Source organism: Euphorbia lathyris, chromosome 10 (assembly GCF_963576675.1).
Source record: "Euphorbia lathyris chromosome 10, ddEupLath1.1, whole genome shotgun sequence".
NCBI classification, from domain to species: Eukaryota; Viridiplantae; Streptophyta; class Magnoliopsida; order Malpighiales; family Euphorbiaceae; genus Euphorbia; species Euphorbia lathyris.
Window position 1 is genome coordinate 64,010,498 of NC_088919.1, and position 12,193 is coordinate 64,022,690.

The following is a 12,193-nucleotide window of genomic DNA, read 5'->3' on the forward strand; positions in this document are numbered from 1 at the left end:
AACCGCCCTCGGCGGTTACCCAAAAAATACCTATAAAAGGCCTTAAGAATAAGGGAGGAGGTACGTTAACACTTTTTTCCCACAGAACTATTGCTAAATTATAGACTCATCCTTACAAAAACTGACTTGATCGTCGGAGAGTTTTCCCGGAGATCCTGTCTCCGGTTTTGTTTTACAGGTAACTCCGGCAAAGAACATCAAAACGGATCCAGCAAGTTATCAATATATTAGAGTTTCTTTTGCCTGCTTAAGTTTTTGACACGATAGGAAACGTTACCAATAAAACGTTAAATCAATATTTTAGTTTTAGTTTTGCCAGAACTATTTCAAATTGAACTGGAAATTAAAATTTGCACTATATTTATTATCTAGTAATTTATAACTATTTGTTTCTCACGTGCAATAATCTCAACACTTGATTTGACCATGCATTTAATTAATATTCTCCTCATGGTTTTTTTATATGTCCATATATTGTTTTAGCATTTTCAATTTGTTTTTGTTTTTTTAATACATTTTATATTAACAATATACTTTTATAAAGGCTTAATACATCATTTGCCCCCTGAACTTGTCCAAAAAGCTTGATTGGCCCTCTGAACTTTCAAAGTGTTCTGATAGCCCCCTGAACTTGCAAAAAATATTCAATTAGCCCCTGAACTTGCATAAAATGTAATCAATTGATCACTCGATCGTAAAAAAGTAAGTTAAATGTGGAAAATGTATTCCACGTATCTTATAAATAATTCTAATTAAGTGATAATAAATAATTAAGGAAATAGAGATTTTTTCATAACAATAAAATTTCAGGAAAATTATAAAACTGGGTCAAATGGGAGGCCCATTTACATATTTAACCCATTTACTCAACCTACTACATATCTAGACTGATTTTGTGTGGCTTTCCCATAATACACTCAATATTTACGCGTGTCTGTCTCCATCCCGTCTGACTTCGCATATTCGACCATATGCGAAGCCTGCGAAACTAATGTTTGGATTTACTTAATGAATTTAGTTCGCATATGCGAAGCCTGCGAAGCTGAAGTTTGTTTTGCTTGATGAATTTAGTTCGCATATGCGAATGCTAGATATGTTTTGAAGCTAATTCGCGAAGTGGTATATAACATTAAAATCATAACATTATCAAAATTTACAACAAGATTGCCACAATAACAACATTCAAATCATAACATTATCAAAATTTACAACAAAATTGCCACAATGAACTCTACTAACTAATCATTTCAAAGTGAACCTAACTAATCTGGTACCAATCTTGAAACGAATGAGTAATCTTGGTGTGCACCATGTGACACATCCATCCCAAAAGGTCTGGACTTCCATTTCTCATCCCAGAAGGTCTGGACTTCCAGACCTTTTGGGATGGACATGCCCCACGGTGCACACCAAGATTACTCATTCAATTTAAAATTGGTACCGGATTAGTTAGGTTCACTTTGAAGATTGGCACCATGGGATGGACGTGTCCCATGGTGCACCCCAAGATTGACACAACCTCTCCTAACCAACCACTTTAGGAATGAATGTGTCAATCTTGAGGGAAGTTAATCCCTATACAGGAAGGAAAATCATCTCCCCTGCAGCCCAGTATGTCGCCTTTCAGAAAGGGATGTTACATATTCAACCACCTTCAGAAAAAATTAATCGTGTTAGGCAGGAAAAAAGACGATTTTGGCTTCGCGAAATGAAGATTAGCGAATCATGCGAATGTAAATGTGCAGGGAAAGAGGTGATTTTACTTCGCTAATCGATTTTTTCGCAAAGTCTGCGAGGTCTGAAACGTGACTATCTACGTCGCATATCGATGCTTTCGCGAAGTCTGCGAGGTTAGAAACGTGAGGATCTATTCGCAGACTTCGCGAACTAATTGATTCGCGAGGTAGATCCATACGTTTCAGACTCTTTCTCTTCGCGAAATCATCGATTCACGAAGTAGATCGTCACTTTCCAGGCTCGTTCTCTTCGCAAAGCTTCGCGAAACCATCGATTCACGAAGTGTATTCATGAAAAAACGCAGAAAAAAAAACAGATACTTACATTTTTCGTCCCTTTCACCTCCAAAAGCGACAATAACAATATGGTAACATGGGAAGAACGAAGGAAATAACGTAGAAAACCCATTTTTTTGATGGTAACAAGAAGAAAGAAACCAAGCAACGAACAGGAAGATAAAAAATCATGGCTTCGTTTTCTAGGGTTGGGAAGTTGCAGAATCAAGAGATGAAGAGAGGAAAAAGAGAAATTCATTATGATTTTGACTAAATGGTGCATATTGCGTGCAATTTAAAGGAAGAAAGGAAGATCAAAAGTCTTGAAATCATTATTGAAATCATTAATGCAGGAGCAACTTTTCGCATAACCAATGAAATAGGGGGAGCGGCCGTTCGCGAGTGGTGAGAAGGGGAAAGGTTAAGGGTATTATGGGAAAGTTACACAAAATTAGTCTAGATATGCAGTAGGTTGAGTAAATGGGTTAAATATATAAATGGGCCTTCTATTTGATCAAGTTTTGTAATTTTCCCTAAAATTTCACAAGAGAAATATTAAAAGTAAGCCTAATTTTTTTTTTGAAAAAGTAAGCCTAATTAATACTAGTATTTTATTGATCTTAATAAAAACCTTAAACGACCTTAAAAACCGCAGGGGAATTGTTACCACATTAAAAGCCTAACTAATAATTAACTAGAGTAGTTAGATATTATGCTCATTATTCTTTTGATTTACATCAAGTTTTCGTGGACTAATTCAAGTTATATAATTAATCTCGAAGTTTGAAAATGTCTCTTAAAACTTTTGAATTTATTCGTAGTGGCTCATTGTCTTAAAATTAATTAAAATAACCTATTAATGGTCTATTATCAGAGGTTCCATATCACCGTGCATTAATCTCCATGATTGATTCGAAGAAGCAATTATCTTTATGGTATATCAGTTTAGTTTAATTCAAAGTTTAAGTACACTTTAGTTTTTAAAATTGACAAAACTTGATAAATTAGTCACAATTTGACAAACTTTTAGACAGTTTTAACTAATTTGTTAATTTTTAACAACTTTAAAATTGAAACGATACTTAAACTTCGATTTAGACTAAACGGATCATATCTGAACTTCGATTTGGACTAAACGAACCATGTCTGACAACTTCCGGTGCCACTTTTGCCCCTAATTCATTATATTTTTTTTCTAAACCTTCAAAATCTGCAATTTATTCAAAGAAGCAATAGCAATCCATTCCGAATCCACAGGCGACCATCGCACATTATTAATCTCCGCCGTGGATTCAAACCACAAATGAGGTTCCGCATCACTCCGATCACCACCTTCCGGAAACCCGACGTCAGTATCCAGCATTTCCCATATCAAAGCCCGACAATCATCACCAGCAGAGCAAATATTCCGGCCAGCCACCGGAGCCCAAGATATCGCATTAACACTTGCTTTATGCTTCGACAATTCCATCCAAGGAGTAATTGGATATCGAATATCAATAATCACAACCTTATTACTATCCATTCCAACTGTTCCTACAAATCTCGGATCGCATTTATTCCACTCCACTCTTAACAAAGGACTTTCTCCGATCGGATTTTCATAAATTATAGTCGATCTTTCCTTATTTCTCAAATCAAAAACCCTAACGGAACCGTCGCCGGAAACAGAGGCAAAAACATTGTAACCGCCCCAAGAGATATCGTACACTTCTTTATCATGAGCGACTAATTGCGAATCGACGGTTTCCTTCTCTACATCCCAGACTGTGCAAGTGGTGTCGACGCTTGATGTCGCGATGCGACTAACATCAAAATCCGCCCAATCGAAGGAAGTAATCGCGGAACTGAACTCGCTACTTCTGTTACCGTTGAGTACCGATTTGAGCTCGACTCTGTCATCGTGAATATGCCATAGACGTAAGAAATCCCCGGAGGTTGCGATAATGTCTGGATTCAAACCGTCTTGGAAGGGGAAGAACATGAGATTTGTAGGCGCGAAAGGATGATCGAAGAGAAGGTGAGATTCGAAGTTCAATGAGTCGAGATTGAATTGAAGGATTTCGATTTTGTTGTTGTAATCTTCGAGAGAGCTTCCAATGGCGAGTCTGTATTTTTTGTCATGGCGAATTGACCAAGCTAGTGAGTAAATCGGCCATGGAGCTGTGTAGGTGTAAACGCCTTGTGAAGGAGACTGCATATTTGATTGACTGATTGATTGATTGATGATGGATTGATCGATCAATCAGCCATTAAAGATGGATTTTCTTGGGAACCAAACAGAAAATATCAAAATGGAGATATTTTTTTGGGTGGAGAAAGAGAGGGAAAAGGAGGGAATAAAATGGAGGGAGGAAGAAGAAGAAGGTGGGAATTAGGTGAAGCTAATAGTCAATCACGAGGTTACATATACATCTAATCCAATGTGAGTGAGAGCTATCACGTTTTCTACTTTACTTTACTTCTCTTTCTATTTTTGGATAACTAGTTTTTTACCGTGACATGTACGGATTCATCTTACCCTATAAATATTAACAAAAAAAATATAATCTAATAATTACAATTAATGATATAAAGGTGCTATATAAATTAAATATTATTATTTTATTTTCACATTTATCTTAAATAATCTTTTTTATAAATAAATATAATAATATAATTAAAATTAATATATTATATATTATATTATATTTTTTATCAGTAAAAAAATGAGGAAGTGACACCTCAGCTCCATCGTTACTATTTTATATTAGGCCTAATACATAAATAACCCCCTGAACTTGTCCAAATGTTGCAACTGCCCCCTTCAACTTTCAATTGTAACAACTTACCACTTAAACTTATTCAATTGTGAAACATAACCCCAAATTGGGAATTTTTTTACCCCGTATTTGAAGCAACCGTAAAAAAGTTTTCCCGGATTCGTATCACGCCAAAGATCTGATTATCATACTCCACGAGCGTTGTAGATTTTGCATTTCACGTGTTTCTTCAATTGCAGTCCATGTCAGCAATTTGGGGTTGTGTTTTACAATTGGACAAGTTTAAGGGGTAAGTTGTTACAATTGGACAAGTTTGAGGGGTAAGTTGTTACAATTGAAAGTTGGAGGGGACAGTTGCAACATTTGGACAAGTTTAGGGGGTTATTTGTGTATTAAGCCTTTATATTATATATAGATATGCAAAGAATTAGAAAGATTTTAGGGATTAATTTAAATTATGTAGAACTTTTAGATGTAGATATACAGAGAATTAGAGAGATTTTAGGGATTCATTTAAATTCTATAGAACTCTTAGATATATTACGAATAAAATAATCTTTTTATAAATAAATATAATAATATATAGATATGCAGAGAATTAGAGAGATTTTAGGGATTAATTTAAATTCTATAGAACTCTTATATATAGTACGGATAAAATAATATTTTTATAAATAAATATAATAATATAACTAAAATTAATATATTATATTTTATATTATATTTTTTATCAGTAAAAAAGGAGGAAGTGACACCTCAACTCCATCGTTACTGTTTTATATTATATATAGATTGGACCAAGTTACCATTTGCAAGTAGGTTCTTGTTTTAATAACGGCTTAATAGACATCCAGCCCCCTAAACTTGTAACTTTTTTTCACCTGGCCCCCTCAACTTAGGGGACAACCTCTCAACCCCCTCAACTCTCCAAAAATATCACATACAGCCCCTTGAACTTGTAACTTTTTTTCACCTGGCCCCCTCAACTTAGGGGACAACCTCTCAACCCCCTCAACTCTAAAAAAACATCATATACAACCCCGATTTGATGTCCGGTCCGGTTCTGATAACATTGAATCTGACTATGAGGCGACATTGAGCACTATAAATAGGAGTTAATTCCTCAAAAAAAAAAAAAGAGAACTATATTGAAAGGCAATTTTTAGACAAGTATTGTTTTGAATATACAAATTATGGGCTATATGTGATGTTTTTAAAGAGTTGAAGGGGTTGAGAGGTTGTCCCCTAAGTTGAGGGGGCCATGTGAAAAAAAATTACAAGTTTAGGGGGCTGTATGTGATGTTTTTGGAGAGTTGAGGGGGTTGAGAGGTTGTCCCCTAAGTTGAAGGGGCCAGGTGAAAAAAAGTTACAAGTTTAAAGGGCTGGGTGCCTATTAAGCCTTTAATAAATGAGTAGCCTCTCAAATTGTGAAAGAAAAACAGAAAAAATTGATTAACCCCTCTGAATTTTCGTGTTGTCTTGATATAACATTCTTAACATGTTTAGAGGGTGTTTGATAGCTCCTTTTAATATTCATGTTCGCCTTTTCATTTCAAAAATGAGAGTTTTACGTGTTTGATTAGTGACATCTGGTTTGCCTTTTACATCTGAAAAATAGGTTTTTACAAAAGCAGAGAATCTCTGCTTTTTGAAAAATCGGCTTTTTTCCAACCGTAACTGCAAACAGTAGGTAAAACAAACGGGCCCTTAAAACGTAGTCAATCGATCCTTAAGTTCTTGAGCTTTTAAGTGCGGTTTATGCGTTGTTGACTGGTTAAAAGGATGGATAAATGGTGACACATTAGATTAATAAATTGTCATGTGCATATTGTCTCAATAGCATCCTCAAATTGACTAAACGTAGTCAATTGATCAATCGGTCCATCAAACACAGATTGGAGCCTTTAAGTGTGGTGTGGCATATGCGTTGTTGACTAGTAAAAAAGGTGGACAAGTGGCGCCACAATAAATTAATGAATTGTCATGTGTATGTTGTCTCGATAGCATCCTCAACTTGCCTAAAACGTAGTCAATTGATCCTCCAGTCCATCAAACAAATATTGGAGCCCTTAAGTATGGTCCATGCGTTGTTGACTAGTCAAAAGAGCGGACAGATGACGCCAAATTAGCTTAATGAATTTCCACGTGTGAAAAGAGAAAAATTAGTGATAGAAAAAATACATTGAACATATGATGGAAGAACCGAAACAGTCTCTAAGTCAATTGGTGAAAATCTCAAGCAGTTGAGAGAATCTTAAATGAAGAGGTTTGATGTCTTCAATCACTAAATCAATTAGTGAAGTGCTAAATAATCATTTTCAAGTTTGGAGTAAACAATCTCGAGCCGGTTTAAGTACTGGGAAGTGAAAGGCATTTGAAACTTTATTATTAAAACTTTGCAAGTATTCTTAGTCACTCAATATGGAAAAAAACAAATATTCAACTAATAAAAAAGGCGATTTCATGAAAATAAACCCATCAATGTACAAAGGACGACCCGGTGTACTACGTGTTTCTGCTAAGCGAGGGTCCGCGGAAGGTTCCCACCACAAGGGTGTATTCAGAGCAAGTCTCCCGAGGCCAATTTTTTTGCAAGAGGCTGTTTCTAAGACTTGAACTTATGACCTAACGTTTACCGTTGCATCAAGGCTTGCCCTCAAACCCAACAAATGTACAAAAAAAAAAGAATAAATGGAAACCAACAGAAGAAACGATTTCAAGAGAATAAACCTATAAGATAAGAGAAGCAATGAATTTTGAGGAGATACGAGGATAAGCGATTTCAAAAGAGAAGAAAATAAGCGATTTCAGAAAAGAAGAAGCTCATAAGAACATAAAAAATTTGGCTAACACGTGCGAAACTCACAGTATGTCATTGTTCCGCTGAAATAAATAAATTAATAGTTAAACTAAATGAGTTTTATTGTTTTACTTTAGAGGTTATGGTACATTTAATTCGAGGGTTAATGTGGTAAAGTTATTTTAAAGATTGACATGATATATTGTTAGGAGGGAAGTTATTTGACATGGTGATGTGTTAAAAAAAACATACTAGTAGTTCTATATACAACAAACAAAATTTGAGCTATACACAAAAATTGGATCATCTTATAGAAAATTAATATATTAAAAAACAATTTATCATTGACATAATATATTCATTTAAAATATTAAGAACTTAAATATATTCCAAAATAATTAGTTAAAAGCTTAATATATTCATTAAAAAATTAGGATCTTAATTAGTAAAAATTGAATTCATTAGAGACTTAATTATGTTTTTTTTTTTCCTTTTATTTCCTTATTTTAAGTTTTTTTTTGTTTATCTTATATAATTTAGAGGGCTTAGTAGTAAACCCAAAAGCCATTTAAGTAAAGGCATAAGTTTTCATTTGGAGGGCTTTAAGTCTCAAATCATCTTATCGAGACAAATGGTCTTTCAACATTATTACACTATTTATTTTCCTTTCTAACTTTGTCATCAAAGTGTACATAGAGATCCCACCTAAATGCAGATCACACGTCAACTACCTCGCAAGTATACTAGTAGAAAAAAAGATCATTAGTAACGCTTTATTTGTAACATGTCTTGGTCTGACCTATCGTGAAACATGTATTTGTAGCGTCATTGCGAAATCGCGTTGCACAAAGTCTTATCATGTCAAGTTGACTGGACTAATGGTTACGGGCAAGGTCCAACATGTTACTGATAGTTGTTTTTGTGATTGGTATTGTCTCATTTTATCAACACATATAGTTAATCATATATTTATAACGATATATTGTTTATGCTCATTACAAAAATCCAAATTTATCACGCGATAGACCAATATTTTAAACAATTCAGACTTTTGTTTTCCCCATTGGTACGCTTCCATTCATTTATTGGAATTTCGTCCCTTTTCTCATTTCTATAAGGTATAACCATCTAATAACTACAATTAAACTTTCAACCTCTTATATATACATATAAATTAGAGATAAGGTATGAAAATAGGTTTATGATTTTTGGAAAAGTATCAATTTGGGTCTCACGTATAAAATAACACCAATATAGATTTAACGTTTAAAAAGGAGTATCAATTTAGGTCTCGATAACGGAACGTGACACGTCATTCATATTACTCCGTTAAGTTATGTTTATTATACATGGAGAGAGACATCAAAACTTAATATATCGATATCATGCTAAATGATGTCACACACATGATGTCATCACCATCCTTATTACGGTCTAAGTCCAAACGTAATAAAATCCCAAACAACGTCCAAGACGGCCCGTGACCTACTTCAGCAATCTGACTATGTCTATTATGGCCCAAGCCCACCAAATAATAGCCCAATACTACTAATAGGATTTAAACCTCAAGACACAAAGGAATCTTCCAGAATCCTATACGACAAAGGATTCCTCCTAGGATTCGGACTACTTGGGGAATCCTAGCTCCATAAGGATTCCTAAGAAGGTGTCAACCTTAAACCTAATCGAACACTATAAATAGACATATATAAGCATAAGGTTTTGTATGTTAACTACTATCTAAAACTAGTTCTTACCTTTCCATACGGTCTTAATCATAAACTGACTTAGGCTTTGGAGCGAGTTTGTTGGACTTCGGGCTCGTCTGACTTGCATACTATTTTGTAGGACCATTACAGCGTCGGGTCATCATCATGGCTTAGACACATAAGCCAAATCAGGTAACAAGTTATCATTGGTGCAGTGAGCATGGATTTCAATTATCCACCATCTATCAGAATATTCAGTGATGGCTCAATCTAGTCGCGTTCACTCAAAGATTCACCGAAACAATGATGCAAAAGGCAATCAACAGGCAATGCCCTAGCCCCAATTAGATCCCCAATACCAACTCCTAGCAGAAGAGGTATCACGTAGGTTCACCCAGAATCTATTAGTCATGCAAAAAGAGATGGATGATGTAAAAGCAACACACGAACTATAGATGTCTAATCTTCGACGGCAATAGCAAAAAGCAAAGGAGGACGAGCGAGAAAACCCCGTACGAACGAGAGAATCCAGTAGGGAGTCCACCAGGACCCCTAGGACCTATTCACGAAGTTGTCCCCCCAAGCGAAGGCATTTTAGATCAAGAAGCCCCCCCAAGGGACCATACATCGTGAAAAGACCCTAAGGGCAAGGAAAGAGACAAATCACGTGGACGAAGCAAATATCGTTCCTCGTCAAAAACCTAAAGTAACCACCACCGAAAATTTGAACCTAAAAAGACCAAGGCGAAAAATGACACGTCACTTAGCAATGAGGACATATTAGAGCTCCTCAAGAAGAATTCCTTGTGTAAATCCAGGTCTTGAGACAGATATTCTGATTTGGGAGAAACAAACATGCCTTTGTCAAAGGAGATCAAACGACAACCCATGCCTCAAGGATTTCAAGTTCCAACCTTCGCACAGTATGGAGGATTGGGAGACAATATCACTCATGTCAAGAACTTTCAATGAGTAATAGAAGCAACTATGGCTACTGACGCAATACTATTCCGTATTTTCCCTATCATACTAAAAAAGGACACAACCTTTTGGTATGAATAGCTTTTACCGAGTCAATCCACAACTTTAACCAAATGGTAGAATCGTTTGTTGACCAGTTCATCACGCCGGTTCTAGAGGGAAATACCATGTTTGACCTTAATCAAGCGGTCTAGGGTGAGGGAGAGACCATGCCCAATTTATTAAAAAATTCCAGGCCATGGCAATTTAGGTTAGAGAATTTAATGTGGGAGGAGCTATAGATGCCAAAGCCAGTAATTACCGAAGTCGTGCCCTTTAGCAAAGCATCATTACAGCTCGACCAAAAGATTTTTAAGAGTTAATAAACAGAGCCCGAGATAACACCCGTCGGGACGAGTATAAGCCAAACCTATTACTTTGGAGAGATCAAGCTTCTGACAGTGATAATAAGCCCCCCAAAAAGAAATAAGGGGGAGACCGAAGCAATACCGGGCCTCGAGAGCAAAAGGATAAGCCACGACAATTTTTTAGCACTCCACAGAAGGAAATAATCTTTTGGGTGGAAGACAACAATATGTGAATTAAGTACCCACCTAAACTTAAAAATGGCAGAAGCAATGGAAAATAAATACTGCCACTTTCACAAGAGTGAGGGTCACAAAACGGAATACAGTAGGCAATTCACCGCAGAGTTAGAAAAAATGGCTGAAAGTGGCAAGCTAGAGTGATTCCTTAAAAAATATAGAGAGGAAAGTAAGAAATAAAATGAGAAGAAGCATGCTCGCTGAGCCCCCCAGGGGTGTAATAAATGTGATTGTCAGAGGATCCCAAACCAAAAGGAAGAGGGGGGAGGCTGTCGTAATTGAAAAAGTAAAAGAGTAGCTCTCAGACTTCTACTTCGGTAACTTCAAAAAGGGTGGCATGATGATGCCTCAGTAATTAAGATATCGATTGCTAATTACAAAGTCTGTAGGGTCTTTATAGATACTGGGAGTTCCATCAACACCGTTACCTGGAAGGTCTTCGAGGGCCTCAACATAAGGGAAGGAAAGATAAATAGGAGCACGACCTCTTTGTGGGGATTAGTGGCCATACGATTCCCTTACTAAGAAGCATCAGTTTAGAGGTGGAAATTGGCGATTAAGGACCTAAGTACTGAAGCAAGGCAAAGTTCTTAGTAGTGGACACCACAATTCCATACAACATAATTATGGGAAGACCGCTCTTATCTAGTTCAGTAGGAGCCTTATCTATCAGACACTTCGCCTAAAAGATACCTACGGACGAAAGAATGGTTATCACCCAAGGGAGCCAACTAGTAGCACATCAGACATATATGGCCTCTTTGAATATAAAATCAGGGGTTGAAGACAAGCAAGAGGAGGAAAAGGAGTGAGCTGAGCCTGTCGGATCATTCGAAACAGTCTGGTTTGGCTGAAGCTAAGTTTGTTCAGGTGGCCGAAGGATTGGTAGATCCCATCAAGGAAGGCATCACGAGATGTCTTCATAACAACATCGACGCTTTTGCCTGGTGTCCTTCGGATGTCACATATATCTCGCTGAAGGTAATGATACACTCCCTCAATATTGATAAAACTATGGAAGGGTTTTGTTAAAAAATGAGGAATCATGGCCCCGATAGACAAAAGATAATTAGTGCGGAGATCAAAAAGCTCTGGGACTGCGGACACAAAAAATATCCAATATCCTAAGTGGAGATCAAATGTGGTGCTCGTCAGGAAGGCGAATGGGAAGTGGCGGTTTTACGTGAATTCGATAGACCTGAACAAAACCACCCCAAAGGATTCACATCGTATGTCCTGTATCGATACACTTATCAATTCCACGACAGGGTATGCGATTTATTCCTTGTGTGATGCAGCACAAAGGTACCACCAGATCCCCATGAATCTTGAGGACACGGAAAAA

At 36.5% G+C, this 12,193-nt stretch overlaps 1 protein-coding gene across 1 annotated transcript; it reads right to left on the reverse strand.

The window, feature by feature from the left end:
- Nucleotides 1–3,099: 3,099 nt before the first annotated feature.
- On the reverse strand, nucleotides 3,100–4,361 carry LOC136209381 (WD repeat-containing protein LWD2-like). Its single transcript, XM_066000827.1, has one exon. The coding sequence runs from the start codon at nucleotides 4,210–4,212 to the stop codon at nucleotides 3,208–3,210; it is 1,005 nt and encodes a 334-aa protein (XP_065856899.1). The 5' UTR covers nucleotides 4,213–4,361; the 3' UTR covers nucleotides 3,100–3,207.
- Nucleotides 4,362–12,193: the final 7,832 nt, after the last annotated feature.

Coding starts and splice junctions, on each gene's coding strand:
- LOC136209381 (XM_066000827.1), bottom strand. CDS start 4,212: ATGCAGTCTCCTTCACAAGGCGTTTACACCTACACAGCTCCATGGCCG.